General features: G+C 37.4%; 3 protein-coding genes across 5 annotated transcripts; all 3 read right to left on the bottom strand.

The window, feature by feature from the left end:
- Positions 1-8: 8 nt before the first annotated feature.
- Positions 9-4,284, bottom strand: LOC106395398. Of its 2 annotated transcripts, XM_048736508.1 has the most exons (7): positions 3,788-4,284; positions 2,070-3,696; positions 1,716-1,986; positions 1,361-1,610; positions 971-1,258; positions 790-895; positions 9-720 (listed from the first exon to the last, which is right to left on the bottom strand). In XM_048736508.1, exons 1-7 carry the CDS (start codon positions 3,814-3,816, stop codon positions 109-111), a joined length of 3,183 nt encoding a protein of 1,060 aa, XP_048592465.1. In that variant the 5' UTR covers positions 3,817-4,284; the 3' UTR covers positions 9-108. The 2 variants fall into 2 exon arrangements, with proteins under 2 accessions (XP_048592465.1, XP_013691321.1); XM_013835867.3 differs by having other exon boundaries at positions 1,361-1,986.
- Positions 4,285-4,526: 242 nt separating this feature from the next.
- LOC125576435 lies at positions 4,527-8,209 on the bottom strand. Of its 2 annotated transcripts, XM_048736509.1 has the most exons (9): positions 7,781-8,209; positions 6,821-7,609; positions 6,535-6,741; positions 6,365-6,454; positions 6,180-6,287; positions 5,866-6,099; positions 5,428-5,778; positions 5,038-5,349; positions 4,527-4,963 (listed from the first exon to the last, which is right to left on the bottom strand). In XM_048736509.1, exons 2-9 carry the CDS (start codon positions 7,595-7,597, stop codon positions 4,676-4,678), a joined length of 2,367 nt encoding a protein of 788 aa, XP_048592466.1. In that variant the 5' UTR covers positions 7,598-7,609; positions 7,781-8,209; the 3' UTR covers positions 4,527-4,675. The 2 variants fall into 2 exon arrangements, with proteins under 2 accessions (XP_048592466.1, XP_048592467.1); XM_048736510.1 differs by having other exon boundaries at positions 6,821-8,209.
- Positions 8,210-11,181: 2,972 nt separating this feature from the next.
- On the bottom strand, positions 11,182-12,173 carry LOC125576723 (E3 ubiquitin protein ligase DRIP1-like). Its single transcript, XM_048737345.1, has 6 exons — positions 12,164-12,173; positions 12,000-12,055; positions 11,741-11,910; positions 11,607-11,657; positions 11,447-11,498; positions 11,182-11,349 (listed from the first exon to the last, which is right to left on the bottom strand). The coding sequence occupies exons 1-6, from the start codon at positions 12,171-12,173 to the stop codon at positions 11,182-11,184; spliced, it is 507 nt and encodes a 168-aa protein (XP_048593302.1).
- Between the last annotated feature and the right edge of the window lie 6,797 nt (positions 12,174-18,970).

The following is an 18,970-nucleotide window of genomic DNA, read 5'->3' as shown; positions in this document are numbered from 1 at the left end:
TCAAAAAATGTAAAATAAAAATTAATTCTAATTAAAATTCGAAGAAAATTAAAATATTCGAAAATAAAAAATATATTCAATTCTCACAAATTTTCCATGCAAAAAAAATCAATCAGCAACTATAATTCCATCACAATCATCTCTAACACAAAAACTTTCATCATCAGACAATTGCTCTGTATCATCAAATTCCTGTGCGAGTAATGGTGCTCCGACAACGTCTTCCTCTGTCTCGAGTTCATGATATCCTCTCGGTGGTGCTCTCATAACAACATACCAAGGCGATTCTTCATCTTCTCTAGAGTAAAATACCTGTTTTGCTTGTGATGGTAGAATGTATGGATCTTGTAAATATGGCGTTTGGTTGACATGAAGATTGACAAGGGTGAAACCATCTTCTTCCTTAACACCGTAGCCTCTGTTCGCCCAATTACACTTGAATAAAGGAACGCTGAACATGTGGTAATCGAGAAGAATGATCTCTGTTATCACTCCATAATATGTGACCATATCGGCTGTATGTCTTGTATCTCTTGCAGAAGATCTACACATGCTGAAAGCTTCGTAAGTGACTCCACTATTCTGAGTCTTTCGCTTAACGGATTGTATGTGAAATCGGTTCCCGTTAATGACAAAACCTTTATTGGTATGAGCAGTAAACCTTGGTCCAAAGGCCAACCACCTCAGCTTCGTAGAATGCTCCTTTGAGTTAGAAGGTATCTAACAAGGATGTAAAACTGTGTGAGCTATGTGAATAGAAAAGTGAACAGATAGTGAAGTTGTACAAACCTTATTCTTCACCCATTCAGCAAATTGTTGGGTGTGATGCTTCCATAACAAAGTTTCATTTGTTGCTAATCGAACATCATTATCTTGCAGTTCTTGTAAGTGCTTCCTGGTTCTCATAACAAAGTAGAGAGTTATCAGACTGATAAAAAAATCTGAATTTGAGAGGGACAGTAGAACTTACTCAACATAGGGATCCATAATAGCCATATTCATCAAAACATATCGATGTGCTATGTCTCTATCTTTCTCTGAAAGAATAAGCTCTGTTCCCTTTTGCAGTGGTCGACCTTCAAGAACCATTCCATCAGACTGAATATCTTCATTACGGTTAAGTACTTCTTCAACGGGTACAGAATTCTTTAGGAACTCTAAACAAAAGGCTATGCATTCTCCAGCTAAGTACCCCTCAGCCATACATGCTTCTGGCCTAGCAAAATTCTTTACATATGCCTTGAGTGTTTTCATGTATCTACAGCTCAAACAATATAGCAATAGTTACAAACCTCAGTTGATCGGAAAAACAGTTCAGGATATAAACAATTTACATTACGCGAACAAAATGAAAACAAACCTCTCAAACGGATACATCCAACGAAAGTGCACAGGACCTCCCAAACGTGCCTCTCTTGCTAGGTGTAAAGGAAGGTGGAACATGATATCGAAGAGCGATGGAGGAAAGAACCGCTCGAGTTGGCACATTGTCTCCACAAACTCATTTTCCAAAGTTATCAGCTTCTCCGCGTCAATAGCACGCTGACACAATCTGTTGAAGTAGTTACATACTCGAGTTACTGCCACTCTTGGTCCTCTTGGAAGCAACCCTCGTAACGCAGCAGGTAACAGATTTTGGATTAGTACATGATGATCATGGGATTTAAGACTTCCAATCATAGGAGGGTTAATTGAAACAACATTTGCAATATTACCGCAGTAGCCGTCAGGGCCTCTAAACGCAGACAACCTTTGACAAAATATCTTTTTCTCTTCCTTACTGAGCCAATAAGTTGCTGGAGGCAAGTAGAATCTCTTTCCCCGTACCTGTGTGTGCAAGTTTTTCCGGATTCCAATATCTTCTAAGTCCTGTCTCGCTTTGAGGCCATCTTTTGACTTAGCACTCTGCATCAGCGTTGATAATAATGCATCAGACAAGTTCTTTTCCACGTGCATGACGTCGATGTTGTGACGCACCGGCAAATCCTAACACATTGAAAACAGAATGATCAGTTAATGGATAAACAAAATGTGACAATCGTATCTCAGTCTAACAATAGCTATAATACCTTCCAGTACGGTAAATCGAAGAATATTGATCGTTTCTTCCACCTCCATTGATCACTCGTTTCATCATTTTCTTCGTCTTCAGCCACCTCATCTTCTGAGACAACATTTCTCTTCCTTTTTTTTTTCTTTGCTAAAGATCTTCCAAAGTCATTCCTGAAGTTCTTTAGTGTTGCAAATATTTCTGCACCGGTTTGAATCCTGTTTGCAGTCCCCTTCTCCACTGTATTATCAAACCATCCTTTCCTGCGTCTGTAGTGATGTCCAGGGCTTAGTCGCTTCCTATTCCCCAAATACACATACTTGCGACTAAACTTGAGCCACCTATTTGGTGTATCCTTTCCACAAACATTGCATGCTTGTTTCCCTTTAACTTTACAACCTGCCAAACTACCTAGAGCCGGGTAGTCGCTTATAGTCCACAACAACATAGCTTTTAGTGTGAACTTCTCTTTCAGGAATGAGTCGTATACCTGAATCCCCTCACTCCACAATTCTTGTAAGTCTTCAACCAGTGGCTCTAGATAAACATCAATGTTGTTGCTCGGAGCCGTCGGTCCAGGGATCAACATAGTCAACATGACGTTCTCAGCCTTCATACACAGAGTTGGTGGCAAGTTGTAATTGACTAACAACACTGGCCAAGTACTATACTTTGTGTTCTGGATAGAGAAAGGGTTCATACCATCTGTTGACAGGCCGAGTCGAAGGTTTCTTGCTTCACTAGCAAACTCTGGCCACTTATTATTCACTTGAGCCCAAGATAACGAGTCAACAGGATGTCGCATTATACCATCTTCAGTGGCATTGTTGGCATGCCATCGCAAATCCTCAGCCATCCTTGCTGATCTAAACATCCTCTTGAATCTGTCTTTGATCGGAAAATACCGTAGGACCTTTGCAGGAATTCCTTTCTTTTCTTCATTACTGTGCTTATCAATTTCCCATCTAGAAGCACTACATCTTGGGCAGGTTTCCAACTCCTCATATTGCTTCCTATAGAGAATACAATCGTTCTTGCACGCATGAATCATTTCGTAGCCAAACCCAAAAATCTTCAAGAACTTCTTAATCGAATCAGTCGACTTTGGTAGTACATTACCTTCTGGTAGCATGTCATGTAATGCCGACAGTAGCTGATCAAAGTAAGCCTCTGACATTCCACTCTTTACTTTGATGCGGTAAAGGGCCATGATCGCAGAAACTTTGGTGTGCTTGCTACATGTCAAGTACAATGGAGTTTCAGCATCTCTCAACTTCTTCCTAAACTCCGAGTCTTCATCAGGTTCACCATGTACAGGCTCTCCTCCAGTGTCATCAGAAGGCGGTTCATCAGGTTCACCACTATCAAAATAAGCCGTCCTTAGCAAACCATAAGCCTCTGTTTCTGATTGAGGGACACTATCATTCATATCAGACCTTCTCTCACCATGAAGACTCCAACAAGAACTCCTCATATACTTCTTATCCATACCCCTAATCACAAGATGCTCCGTTACTTTGTCTAAAACTTGATGGGAAAGGTTTCTGCAGTGAGTACAGGGACATAATATTTCTGTCGGATCTCCTAACCTCCTCGCTGATGCAGTAACAAAGCCTGTTGCTCCTTCGAAATATTCGAGGCTAGCCCTATATATATATATAAGGAACAGAATCAGAACAAAAAATTTGGAACAGAAGAAGAATTCGTCATGAATTAAAATGTCGAAAAGATTACTACCTTGGAAGCCAAACCCATGCTTTTTCCATATCAGAACAATATAACTTCGAGGGAAATCGACTGAAACCTTCGATTTTCGAAAAGGAGGCGTCAGCAAAAGGAACTAAACCTAGATTTGAGTAATCGCAGAAGGAGAATGAACAGATCTCCGATGGAAAGACGGAGATTGAAAGATTAAAAAATCAGATCCTACGGCTTCTATGAAGGCACGTCATCTATCCCCACCATTCCTTCTTATTGGTTTATGTACAATTCTATATTAATTTATTTTTAAATTACGAAAAATGCATGAAAATGATGGGAAATTATGTTATAAACAAAATTTAAATTTTAATAAATTTTATTATTAATTTTTTTTAACAAAAATATTATATGTTTGAAATAAGTATAAAATGATTTCTCTATATGGAGAATAGATGATGATAGGGTTGAATCCTTATGTGTTATATAGGGTTGAATCCCTAAATAAACCCTAAAATCTAAATTTGTTTCATCTAAATTGTATAAATTTGTTACAATAGGGTTGAATCCCTAAATTTGAATCCCTATATGATGATAGGGTATAAATTTGTTACAATAGGGTTGAATCCCTAAATAAACCCTAAAATCTAAATTGTATAAATTTTTATGAACAATTTATTTGTAAAAATTTTAATGGAACACTTAAATTGTATAAATTATTTTGAAACACTTATTTTTTAAAAATTTTAAAGGACCACTTATTTTTATAATTTATATATATGCCAAGCCTACATAATCTTATTAGAAATATGTCTTAACAACCAAACAAAATATGTCTTACAACCAAACAAGCAAAATATGTCTTAAAACAAAACAAGCATACTCCGATCCATAAATATGTCTTTGAGAATACTCGATCGAGTACATTTAAACATACAGAATCTTATCATTTGGCCAAGCCACTGTGCTGCCCACAGCATCTGATATGTCTTCCAGAAAAGAGTTTGGTCTCCATAGAGATGCATCTTCAATCAAGGCCACTTCAACCCAGACCCGACTTGCATTGGGACCTAACGGGACGTGATGGACTAAACACAATGGATCAGTACTACTTACTCTGCCTTCTGCGACTTTCCGTCCTGAGTTGTTGTGGTCCAACAAGATGCACTTCTTTTTACCACCTGAACGGGTGGAACTAGTGCTGCCACTTGGACTCTACAAGCACAACAAATACATCACACCAACTACATCTAAATAAGTTTGTAAAAGAGAGAAGTTTGTAAATTTACCAATGAAGGCCTTCTGACACTAGCTTCCCCTTCATCTTCAGGAACTTTAATTACTGATACATTATGGAGCGGCCATGCGATCTTTTCATTAACAGCATCACTCATTGTTGTCATGTCACTTGTTGGCCTCCATAGAAAAGCTTTCCCATTAATCACCTTAGCAACTCTCATAACTACAGCATTCGGACCCAAAGGAACATTGTTCACCATCTCATATGGGTCAGTCGAACCCATAAAACCTTCAGCGATTACCTCGACGCCCTTAACCCAATCGTAGATCTTGCACCTTTCAAGATCATCTACGGTAGTATTCTATATTGACAATGCATATGGTTAGTATCATGTTGAATTTTATAATACAAACGTAAGTATACGTGCTAATGGAATGACCTTTGATCTTAACACATCCGAGGAAACTGGATGGTTGTTCGATGCACTATCTAGTATCAGTTTATCAATTGGCCATGGAATTTTGCATCCCGCTGCTTCCTGAAGATTACGCACATCCGTAGTTGGCCTCCAAACAGATGCCTTCGGGTTTGATACCGACTTTACAACAACCGCCGCGGCGTTAGGACCAATCGGAATACGACCAATCTTGTATGTACCTTCAGCAGAGCAGAATTCTCCTTCAGCGACAACAACATCTTTTGACTCACACCAATCAAGTAGTTGAACTCTAGTTCCTTCTTTGTATACATAACTAGCCTCAGATGGAGAAACACAATCATCATTGTTTTTCTGTAAAAACATAAAATGAATCATTGATTTTATATCAATCAAGGAAATTCTACATTATATAACCAGTTAAAACTAAAGAAAATTCACCTTATTTCCAGCTAAGTCACGGACCAGAATCTTCAAGTCTTTAATCTCGCTTTCCAAGTCGGCAAGTTTGGAGTCTCTAGCTGACAAGAATGCTAGTTTCGTAGCAGTAATCCCTCTTCCCAACCCTCTGACTCGTCCAGGTTTGTCTACTCCCAACACTTGACTAACAGCATCTTCTTTTATATTAACACTGGATGTGGAGTCCATTTGACTATCAAGTGAAATTATTTTTTCCTGAGACAAACACAATATAAGTTATGGTCCTTTTCAATACCAAAAAGAGTAACTTAATTAATCAGACAATGAAACCTTACAATGGTTTCAGCAAACTCAGGTCTAACAGGTCTACCATCAGAGTGAGTGTGTCCTGCTATCCAGACCTTGCTCCGGCTAATCTTCTTAGGGTCTTCACTCTTTTTTTTCTACAAGAGTGATATATTGTTTTACTTATCAGTTTGTTCTATCTTCAGATATAATATAATTACATACTGTTACTTACCATTTCACAAGCTAGACGATTCATTCCTCTACGACTAGTGGTGTGAGGAATCTGAGCTCTCCTTAGTGCTCTGTACTTTTCACTCTTTGCCTACAATATTATTAAATCAAATTTGATCAATCAAATCTCCGAAGTAAACACTTAAAAACCAAATGCTCTGTATATTTCACCTTGAACACAGACGAAGTCCTACTCTTAACCCAAGCGCTCCAAACCTGAACAGATCGAATGTTGCTTGGTTTCAGTGCTGCTCTCTCTGTGGAGCTTTTTGCATTTCGCAGTTGTGATACAAGCCTTGACTTTCCAGATCTCCACAAACAGCCCATCTGTTTGAAGACTGAATCTTTTTGCCACTCTTCTTTCAAATCAAACCTCGCCTGCAGTAATGTATGCAAATGCCACACATTATAATCCTTACAAAGACATTATACAATAGACTTAAGGGCATATATATACCTGAATTTCCTCCCATAATGTGTCCTTTGTCTGCTTATCAAGATTCCTCCAATCATCAAGAAGTACAGTCACATGTTCGCGTACAAGGGGTCCAAGGAACGATGAAAGTGTCACTGATCCAGGACCTACATGTTCGCCAAGCTCAGTGAATGACACAGAAACCTTCTCTTGATGATCCTTGGCCACTTTACGCATCTTTGTGGGTCCTCTTTTCTTCTTTTGTTTTCCATCAGATGGCGATGCTTCTGCTCCTGAAATGCCATTCTCAGTTTCAATGTCAGCTTCTCTCGGCTGAGAAGGTTCTTGAGTAACTCCATTCTCAGGTTCCATGTCAGCTTCTCTCGACTGAGAAGGTTCTTGAGTAAATCCATTCTCAGGTTCCATGTCAGCTTCTCTCGGCTGAGAAGGTTCTTGAGTAACTCCATTTTCAGCTTCCATGTCAGCTTCTCTCGGCTGAGAAGGTTCTTCAGTAACTCCATTCTCAGACTGAGACTGTTCTTCAGCAATGACATTCTCAACTTCAATTTCCACATGTGGATCATCACCATCACCATCACCATCCGCCTCATTAACATCTTCAGAAACCTTTGTCGGGACTTCGTCAGCACTTTCTTGCCTTATCTCAATGTTTTCTTCTTCAATAGCAACTTCTTTTCCCTTATTTAACTTACGCATTTTCGTACTCTTTCTGGTTATCTCAATGAACTCTGTTTCTGCTTCCAGACCTTGGGAACGTCTGCTTCTTCTAACCATTCCTCCTCGTGTCTTCGGCCCCATGTTAATTTGTTCCTAAAAAAATCATTTTTGAGATCTATTGAGATAATAAGCAATCGATTAATTTTCATGATTGTAGATTGTAAAAATGGAAGACGATCGATACATATCTATTGAGATAATAAGCAATCGATTATTATCATGATGCATGCAAGTTAAAGAAGACAGAGATCAAAGAAGACAAACCTGAGATCGAAGAAGACAAAGAAGACAGAGATCGATGAAGACAAAGAAGACAGAGATCGATGATTCCGAAGGGGTCTCACGAAGAACACTTTGGGAGAGAAAATGCAGAGACGATATTCTTTTGTTTTAATGAAAAAGTACTAAATATTCTTTGCTTTGGTCAAAGATATATTTCCCACAAAATTTATCATTCGCGGGTTTTAATAAAAAAATAAGCGGTCGAGGATACCATAACGATTATTCTTTCTCAGTGCTATAATCTAAAGATCAAAATCCCAAAAACATGCGCGCTTGCAAATTTCATTTTGCCGCTCCAGATATAATAGCTTTTTACTTAAAGAAACGCTATTATATTTCTAGCCACAAACATACAATAGCACAAACTTCTTTTCCGCTATATTACATTGCTATTAAAACCCTTATTTCCTGTAGTGAGAGGAGTTTAAGATGGAAGCCCAAACAAGGAGATAATATGGTGCCAGTGATCAAGATGAAGTAGTTTCCAAAGAGGGGAGACAAGAATGGAAATTCTGAGTAAAGAAATTGAGGAGTTGATCGCATGACAAGCTGCAGTTCTGATGTGAGTAGATGGTGGTAGAAGAGTCTAATATCAAATGGTGGCATCAGTAGTAAAAGTAAGAAGCGGATGGTAGAAGCAGATATTGACATCGACAATCGAGAACCAAGGAACAGATCGAAGAAGTCGAAGCAAAATTTAGAAGGTGGTAGCAAAAGAGAAAAACGCTTAATGTTTCCAATTTCTAATACAACCAGTATTGCTTCTTTTGATCTTTTACATAAAGATGTTTGGAGTTCATTCTTTGTTCCAACATCTGAAGGTTTTAGATATTTTGTTAACTATCGTTGATGATCATAGTCGTGCCACTTAGGTTTATCTGATGAAATTGAAATCTGATGTCTTGTTTGTGTTTCCGAATTTCTTGACAATGATTGAAAATCAATTCAATACTTGTGTCAAATATGTTAGATCTGACAATGCTCCTGAGCTCTTTTTCACTGATCTTTTCAAATTAAAGGGCATTGTTTCTTTTCATTCCTGCCTTGAAACACCTGAACAAAATTTCGTTGTGAAGCGAAAGCATCAACAAATCTTAAACGTTGCTCGAGCTTTAATGTTCCAATCTCAAACTCCTCTTTTTTACTGGGGAGATTGCATTCTCAGTGTAGTATTTCTTATCAATCGTCTTCCTTACCCAAATCTTGATCATAAGTCTCCTTTTCAAATTCTTACTTCTAAACTTCCTGCTTATGATCAACTTAAGACTTTCGGCTGTCTTTGCTATAAAATCACTTCTCTTAAATCTCATACCAAATTTGATCCTCGTGCTAACGCTTGTGTCTTCATCGGTTATCCAGCAGGCTTCAAGGGATACAAACTTTTAGATCTTGAAACTAACAGCATCTCCATTTCAAGACATGTTCTGTTTCATGAAAATATATTTCCTTTTGCTGACTCTTCTTTTTCCAATCCATCAAAATCTTTCTGTTCATGTCCTGATAAACCTGATGCTGATGTACCTTCTGTACCAGCATCATCTGACGATTCCTCAAAGTCATCATCTAATGTTAGTCTGCCTTTAGTAGTAACACCAACCCGGACCCGTAGAACTCCTATCTACTTACAAGACTATTATTGTAACTTTATTTCTCTCTATCCTCTATCTCGCTATCTCACCTATAACAAATTCTCATCCCTTCATTTTGATTTCATAAACGCGATTCTTCTTTGTTCTGAACCATTGAATTTTTCGGAACCGAAGAAATCCAAGGAGTGGTGTAATGATGTTGATGTTGAGTTTGGTGCTTTAGAGGCACTAGACACTTGGGAAGTTTGCAGTTTACCTGAAGGTAAAAGTACAGTGGGTTGTAAGTGGATCTTCAAACTCAAGGTTCACGCTGATGGTACTGTTGAACAACACAAAGGTCGTCTTGTAGCCAAGGGATACACGCAAAAGGAGGACATTGATTATGTTCAAACCTTTTGCGAAAATGGTTACTGTCAAGATGATATTAGCTCTTGCTGCAAAGAATAAATGGATTCTTCATCAACTTGACATCTCCAATTCTTTCTTGAATGATGATCTCAACGAAGAGATATACATGGATTTGCCTCCTGTCTATGCTGAAAGGAAAGGACCCAATCTACCTCTGAATGCTGTGCTCCGCTTAAAGAAATCGATATATGGTCTTAAGCAAGCATCTCGACAATGGTTTGAGAAATTTTCTTCTGCTATTCTTTCCTTGGGCTTTACAAAGATCAATGGTGACCACACACTGTTTCTTTCAACATCTTCTCGAGGTATCATCATTCTCCTTCTTTACGTTGATGATATCCTCATCGCCAGTGATACTAAAGCTGCAGTCACGTGGTTTGTTTCTCAACTACGAAGTTATTTTAAACTTCGTGATTTGAGTGCTCTCAAATACTTTCTTAGCCTGGAAATAGCACGCTCTGCTTCTGGTATTTCTGTTTGTCAAGACAAGTATGTTCTTGAGCTCCTCACTGATGCAGGCTTACTTGGTTGTCGACCATCGTCTATTCCTATGGATCCGAGTGTTAAACTTGCTGGAAGATGGTGAACTCTTACCCAGTGCAGAACCTTATCGCATATTGATTGGCAAACTAATGTATTTGACTACAACTCGCCCTGATATCTCTTTTGCCGTCAACAAATTGTGTCAATTCTCTTTTGCACCTCGCAAACCTCATCTTCATGCTGCTCACAAGGTTCTTAACTATCTCAAAGGCATGATTGGTCAAGGCTTGTTCTTTCCTGCCGATGATGATTATCAGCTTAACGCCTTTTGTGATGCTGACTGGTCTAACTGCCTTGATACTCGTCGCAGTATCACCGGATCATGCATCTTCATTGGTCAATCTCTCATTGCCTGGAAATCAAAGAAACAAGATGTTGTTTCTCATTCCTCAGCAGAGGCTGAATACAGAGCAATGTATACAACATCTAAGGATATTCTTTGGCTCTCTCGCATGCTTGCTGAGTTGGGCTGTCCTTCTCCTTCTACTCATGTGATGTATTGTGACAGTATTGCTGCTTTGCACATTGCCAAAAATCCGGTCTTTCACGAACGCACTAAACATATAGAACGTGAATGACACGCTATTCGTGAACGGATCATTGCCGGTCAACTGAAGACACTTCATGTTCGATCTGAGAATCAGCTGGCTGATGGTCTAACTAAGCCTCTCTACCCGATGGTGTTCAACAAGCTTATGTCCAAGATGGGTCTTCACAATGTTATGACGCCATCGTGAGGGGGCCTAATAGAGTGTGTATACACTTAGTATTAACTTAATCTTGTATAGTTAGCTTAATCAAAATCACACTTGTATATATAGTCATACTTGTACATCATTTACATTAATGAAGACATTTCTCCTTTCTTCTATTAAGGACCATGTAATCAGCGCCTGAAGCTCCCATCCTTGTTGTTATTGTTTGAGGACTTGCTGTAGCGATCCAGTTTCCTAATAAGTCAGACAACAACATTGATGAATCCAAAGGCAGTCTCCTCAAGTATAACTCCACCTGAAATCCACAAACCCCAAAATTGTGTTTCTCTTATTGACTATTCAGTAGAATAAAACGAAGAAGTTTAAAAAAGAGGAGAATAAACAGGAAGCACCTCATTCTTGCTTTCAAGATTCAGTTTCATTGCAAGGTAATATATGCTATCCCTGAGAACAAGATCAATTATCAAGCAAAGAATCATCAGTCAAATTACTGTAACTGAAATTAAGGAAAAAAATATTGATTAATATAATGAGATGAAGAGGTGAACATACTTAACCCTAAAGTAACGACTGGGGGTTTGAGGCAATGGCGCATCAGTATTCCTGAAAAACAAGCAAGATCATGTGTTAATATAAGTCGTAGAGTTAAGCAACGAAGCAACAAGAGAAGAGGTAAGAAGTCTTACTGATCCTGTAAAGCGACTAATGTAAACCATATTGGATTTTTTTCGCTTTCAGTAGCAGCAGAAGAGGTAGCATTTTGTCTCACTGCTGGGGCAACTGTTTTTATGTTATCTCTCCTATAACCAGAAGAATTTCCATAGCAATGTGCTTTCTGCTTACGTCTCGTTCTTCGCTTCATCAAGAGAGGATTAGGAACATTACCACTAGAAAGTTTCTCCTTTTTATCTTCATTAGAAACCGTAAGTGGCACATCAATTTAACCATAGTTTCACCGAGTTGTGTTTGCATCACCAGTTTCCTATCATCTTCACTACCAGCTGTTAATTTAATTTTATGATTTCAATTATGAAATCTACACCAAGACCTAATCTAGATTTGCTTTAATTCAATCCTAACATGTTTCTAAAGAAAGTAGAAGCACTAACCTTGATCCATGCTTGGATGCAATTCCACCAATTGATCTTCTCCTCTTTAACCTTCTCTTTGGTGATTTCCTTGATGGACAAGAAATCCCAAACCTTCCTTAATCTCTCCTTTTGATAATCAGTATTGTTGTTTTTGTGTTTTTTTAGAGAGACTTTTTCTTACGTACAAGTCAAACAATGTACAAGTCACTTTTATAATAATCAAAGAGATGTTCCTTAACCAATGCAACTCTCGGACATAATACTTCAAGCAACCCTTCATTATTTTAACCGCACAAGTGCTAAATAATGTATCATCTCATATATATTAAATCTATGGTAACATATTCCATTATTATTACCATTTACATATACATATATATGATCATGAGATTAAGGACATTTATATATATTAGGTAAAGTAGGAGGGTTATCAATACACCCGGATTCTAACTCATTAATCGAAACCGATCCATCACGATATCGTCTTTTATATTAGAATCTAAAAAAATATTAATATGAACTTGAACCTTATACTAAACCAATAGATACATAGGTCACATTGAATATAAAATATTCTTACATTCTTCCACTTGACCTTTGTGTCGACTTAAGGGTTTAATAACTTTAATGTGCACTTTTATATCAAGTTCACTTGATCTTTACTAAAATTTGGATTGATCGAATCATGGCGGTTGTATGCCATTAAACGACATAGTCCCTTCCATGTATCACAAATCAATTCTAATTTTACATCAATCCTTATATGAGAAGAAATTTTATTTCTCAAACCAACCATATGTTATCTACAAACCATAAGTGTATACACATACTTTAATGATAACATAATAAATAAATCAGAAACATAACTTTATGTGAATTCTCAGTGTCAAATACATAATGAGCATCCCATAACTAAAATAGCAAAGCCTTATCTATAATACCCATACGCTCTACATGGCCACTGAACGCCTTGGGTGGTAAACCTTTAGTTAGCGGATCCGCTACCATCATGTCCGTCCTTATGTGCTCGAATGACACTCTGTTTCTGAACTTCTTCTTTAACAGACAAGTACTTTAACTCCATGTCCTTAGCACCCTTCGAGTACTTGTCGTTCTTTCAAAAGAAGACAGCTGCAGAATTATCGCAGTAAATTCTCAGCGGCTTCGCTATAGTGTCGACAATCCGAAGCCCTATGATAAAGTTCCGCAGCCATAATGCATGAATTGTGGCCTCAAAGCATGCCACAAATTCAGCCTCCATAGTGGAAGTAGCAATGACAGACTGCTTTCCACTCTTCCATGATATTGCTCCCCCAGCTAATAGGAACAAGTAGCCAAACGCCGATTTTCTGCTATCAACGCATCCGGCATAGTCTGAATCTGAATATCCAATGACTTCCAGATGATCAGATCTCCTATATGTAAGCATGTTCTCTTTGGTGCCTTGCAAGTACCTGAGAACCTTCTTTGCAGCTTTCCAGTGGTCCATTCCGGGATTACTTTGATATCGACCCAACATTCCAACAGCAAAGTTGATATCAGGTCGAGTACATGTTTGAACATAGTTCAAACTCCCAACCACCGATGCATAGGGAATTCTTTCCATTTCTTTACGCTCCAATTCATTTTTAGGACATTGTATTTTACTGAACTTGTCCCCCTTCTGAATTGGAGTTATTCCTGCAGAGCAATTCTCCATTTTATATCTCTTTAAGATCTTATTGATATATCCTTCCTGAGACAAACTTAACAATCTTTGTGATCTATCTCGAAATATTTCTATCCCGATCACATAAGATGCCTCACCCATATCTTTCATTTCAAAGTTCTTAGAGAGATACTTCTTCACATCATGTAACATACCCATGTCATTTGCAGCAAGCAAAATATCATCAACATATAAGACTAAAATCACAAACTTACTCCCACTGATTTTAATGTAGATACATCGATCAACAATGATCTCTACAAAACCATATGATGTGATGGTATCATTAAACTTTATATACCATTGTCGAGAAGCTTGTTTTAGTCCATATATTGACTTTCTCAGCTTACACACCAAATTTTCTTTTCCTGCGACCACAAAACCTTCAGGTTGGTCCATATATACTTCCTCCTCAAGATCTCCATTCAGAAAGGCGGTTTTCACATCCATCTGGTGAAGCTCAAGATCATAATGAGCCACCAAAGCCAAAACAATTCTAATAGAATCCTTCTTTGAAACCGGAGAGAAGGTCTCTTTATAGTCAATGCCATCTTTCTGGGTGAAACCTTTAGCAACAAGGCGAGACTTGCGTCTTTCAGGTTTACCTTTCGAGTCACGTTTAGTCTTATAGACCCATTTACAACCAATGGTTTTGGAACCATCGGGCAACTCTACTAAGTCCCATACATGATTATCATCCATAGATTTCATTTCTTCTTTTAAGGCATCAAACCACTCTTCAGAATTGTCACTTTCCATGGCCATTTTGAATGAGATCGGATCGTCATCCATGCTTAAGTCACATTCATTTTCAATAGTGTAGACCACGTAATCGTTTGAAATGGTAGATCTTCTTTCTCTTCCAGATCGCCTTAAAGGTATTCGTGGTTCACTATTCTCTTCTTGAATTATGACATGTTCATCAACAGTATTTTCAGCTAGTAGGATTAGCTCATCATTATGTTGTCCTATTGTGTCATTAGAGTCTGATGCAACAATAGGAACAACTACTTCAGGTGGAACTACAGGTGAAGGAACTTTAACCTGAATTTCATTAATGTCCACTTTTCGTGGTTCACCACTCCCACTAGTTTCACCGTTTTCAATGAACCTAGCATTACCCGAATCAACTATTCTTGTACCATGGTTAGGACAATAAAATGTATACCCCTTTGATTTTTCAGGATAGCCAATGAAAAATCCACTGACAGTCCTAGAATCAAGTTTCTTTTCATGTGGATTATATAGCCTTACTTCTGCTGGACAACCCCACACACGTAGATGTCTTAAACTTGGTTTCCTTCTCGTCCACAGCTCATAAGGAGTCTTAGGAACTGCCTTACTAGGAACTCGGTTCAGCACATACGTTGCAGTTCTTAATGCATATATCCACAAAGAAAGAGGTAATGTGCAATTACTTAACATGCTCCTAACCATCTCTATTAAGGTACGGTTCCGCCTCTCAGCTACACCATTCTGCTGAGGAGTACCAGGCATTGTGTATTGTGCACATATGCCCCTACTTTCAAGTAACTTTGCAAATGGACCAGGACATTGTCCACTTTCATCGAATTTTCCATAAAATTCACCACCTCTGGCAGATCTCACTATTTTAACCTTTTTATCTTACTGTCTTTCCACCTCGTCAATGAATACCTCTAGGACATTCACAGACTTAGACTTTTCATGCAGTAGATAGGTATATCCATACCGTAAGTAATCATCAATAAATGTGATGAAATATTTTTCGCCACTCCATGAAGGAGCATCAAAAGGGCCACATATATCGGTGTGTATTAACTCAAGAAGCTGAGTGCTTCTTGTGGCTGGTTTCTTTAAAGTATGTTTCGTCTGCTTTCCCTTAATGCAGTCTATGCATACATCTAAGTCACTGAAATCCAACTGAAGAAGAATTTCATTCTTTATTAACCTCTTAATTCTTTTTTTGGAAATATGACCTAGTCGTTGATGCCACAAGAAAGCAGAACTTTCATTAATTGCGCTACGCTTAATGCCTCGACTTTCAACATTAAATAGGGATTCAGAAAACTTTGCATCGAGGTTGAACTTATAAAGTGAATCAAATAAAATACCACTACCATAAAAGTAATCATTTCGGTACAATGTGAAAACACCATGTGCAACCTTAATACTAAATCCTAAATTGTCCAACCTACTAACAGAAACAAGATTTCTAGCACACTCAGGTACATAGAGACACCCTTCAAGATCCACATGACTTCCAGTGTCCAAGATCAATCTATACGTCCCAATTCCTTCTATTTGTGCCTTCATCCTGTTTCCCATGAACAAGTACTGTTCAGGTCCTCTTATGGGCTGGATCGAACTAAATCCCTATTTAATATGAGACACATGAGTAGTAGCACCAGAATCCAACCACCAAGTATTATTAGGAACTTCAACAAGATTCATTTCATAGCAAACAAAGCTGTAATGTTTACCTTTCTTGTCGAACCAGTCCTTCCTTTTAGGACAATCCTTCTTGAAGTGTCCTACTTGCTTACAAAAGAAACACTTCTTTTCCTTCTGGATTTGACTTTGAGGTCCTTTCACGAAGTTCTTTACATTCCTTTTGTCCTTCCTACTTGTTGTTCTTTTGCTGCTACTGGCACTTCCAAGACCTACGAGGTTAGCAACTTGATCTTTCATCTTCCTTAGTCTCCCCTCTTCTTGAATAAGCATAGCCTTTAATTCCTTAAAGTTCCATTTATCCTTAATGGTGTTGTAATTCACCTGGAACTGGCTAAATTCAAGAGGTAGAGAGTTCATAATGAATTGGACCAAGAATTGCTCATGTACCTCAATTCCCAAGGTCGTTAACTTTGCTGCCAGATTAGACATGTGCGTCAAATGATCATGGATTGGCTGAGACCAGTCAAACTTCTTTGTAGTTAGCTCATTCATGAGACTTCCTACAATCGACTTGTCAGCCAATTCCGATTGTGAACACTCCTTAATTTTCTCTAGGAATTCCCTTGCTTTCTCTGTCTTAGGTATTGATGGCTTAATACTTTCCGCCATCGTCAACCTCATAAGGTTCAAGCTCAGCCTGTTAGATCGCTCCCATCTCTCATAACGAGACTTTTCAGATTCAGAGCTATCTACTGTAATAGCTGAGGGTTCCTCATCAGTTAGTATGGCAGAGTCCAAAGCCATTACACCCAGTGTAAACCGGATTTGCTCGAACCACTCACCATAGTTGAGGCCATTAAACTTTACCACAGAGTTAACAGATGCAAACACATTTGATGAAGCTGCAAGCATTCATACATGTTTACCCGTTAGTGCTTTGAAACTTTAATATATATTCAGACTAATAGAATTTTTAACACTTATATTTCAAATAACCTTTGGGCAATATTTAAATATAAGTACTTTCAGTGATGCTAGTAATAAATACTTTAATATTAATCAAATCAAACACTAATCAAATAAGTATGTTATCTTTGCATATACATATTATCGACTATAGTAAGAAATGACTAATTTTTTTATTATTATTAATCATATTCAATGATCCAAAAACCTTTGGGTGATCTCCTAAAATATAAATAATAAATTAATTGATTGATCAAATTTTTATGTCATTTAGCATCCTTGATCAAGATCAATTATAAACTCTATAGTTTTTAATATCTATATGTAATATAACAAGGTCACTTTGGTGACTATCATATTATATACATATAAACACTAAAACAAAAAAATTCGAAGGGGAAAAACTACTTATATTGTGTTAATATTTCATTACACAATTACTTATTATTAAAATGCGCGGAAGCATTTTTCTTTTTGTTTAATTAATATTTTAATTTAATAAAATAAACCTTAAGTAAGCACATATTTAATTATGTCGTATCGTTGTCTTATGTTCGATGGCGTTGGCGTTGACGAAAACACCATTAACCAAAACATGACAGTTACAACATATCATATTAATTAAATCAAATATGCATTTGCTTTGATAGATAATTCACGTTTATGCACACTAAATGAATTGCCATGTGCTAACGGTTTATGCATATGCTATCAAAGATTCCATACACGTAAAAGCATATGCCATCGTAAATCATTACGAGAATAACGTACTTGATCTTGTGATACCAAATCATTATATACGTTCTTTTCTCTTACGATGGCTTACTTTAAGGCCAAATTAATTACTGTGATTTAAAACAAATCTCATGAACACTCTTTAAAACGGTTGATACCGTATATGTTCATGAACAAAAGATAATTTATTCTAGATTGAAATAATTAATTTATGCATGTGCCTTAATGATTACAACCGTAATCTCTACCGCATGATGCAACAGACAAACTCACGAATGCACATGTTGACAAAATTCCAGAATCACTTAATCATGCATGCTACGTTAGTTACTTCTAAACAATTATGAAACAACGCGACTTTCTAATGCATTCAGAAGTTTAGCGCAACAAGGATCATGAACACACGCTTGACGCCATACGTTCATTAACGGTGAATTAAACAAATCAACCTGGCTCTGGCTCTGATACCACATGTTAATTTAATTTTATGATTTTAGTTATGAAATCTACACCAAGACCTAATCTAGATTTGCCTTAATTCAATCCTAACATGTTTCTAAAGAAAGTAGAAGCACTAACCTTGATCTATGCTTGGATGCAATTCCACCAATTGATCTTCTCCTCTTTAACCTTCTCTTTGGTGATTTCCTTGATGGACAAGAAATCTCAAACCTTCCTTAATCTCTCCTTTTGATAATCAGTATTGTTGTTTTTGTGTTTTTTCAGAGAGACTTTTTCTTACGTACAAGTCAAACAATGTACAAGTCACTTTTATAATAATCAAAGAGATGTGCCTTAACCAACGCAACTCTCGGACATAATACTTCTACGCAACCCTTCATTATTTTAACCGCACAAGTGCTAAATAATGTATCATCTCATATATATTAAATCTATGGTAACATATTCTATTATTATTACCATTTACATATACATATATATGATCATAAGATTAAGGACATTTATATATATATAAGGTAAAGTAGGAGGGTTATCAATACACCCGGATTCTAACTCATTAATCGAAGCCGATCCATCACGGT

Source organism: Brassica napus, chromosome A7 (assembly GCF_020379485.1).
Source record: "Brassica napus cultivar Da-Ae chromosome A7, Da-Ae, whole genome shotgun sequence".
NCBI classification, from domain to species: Eukaryota; Viridiplantae; Streptophyta; class Magnoliopsida; order Brassicales; family Brassicaceae; genus Brassica; species Brassica napus.
The sequence above is the reverse complement of the archived record's forward strand: the minus strand, read 5'-3'. Positions and strand labels throughout refer to the sequence as shown.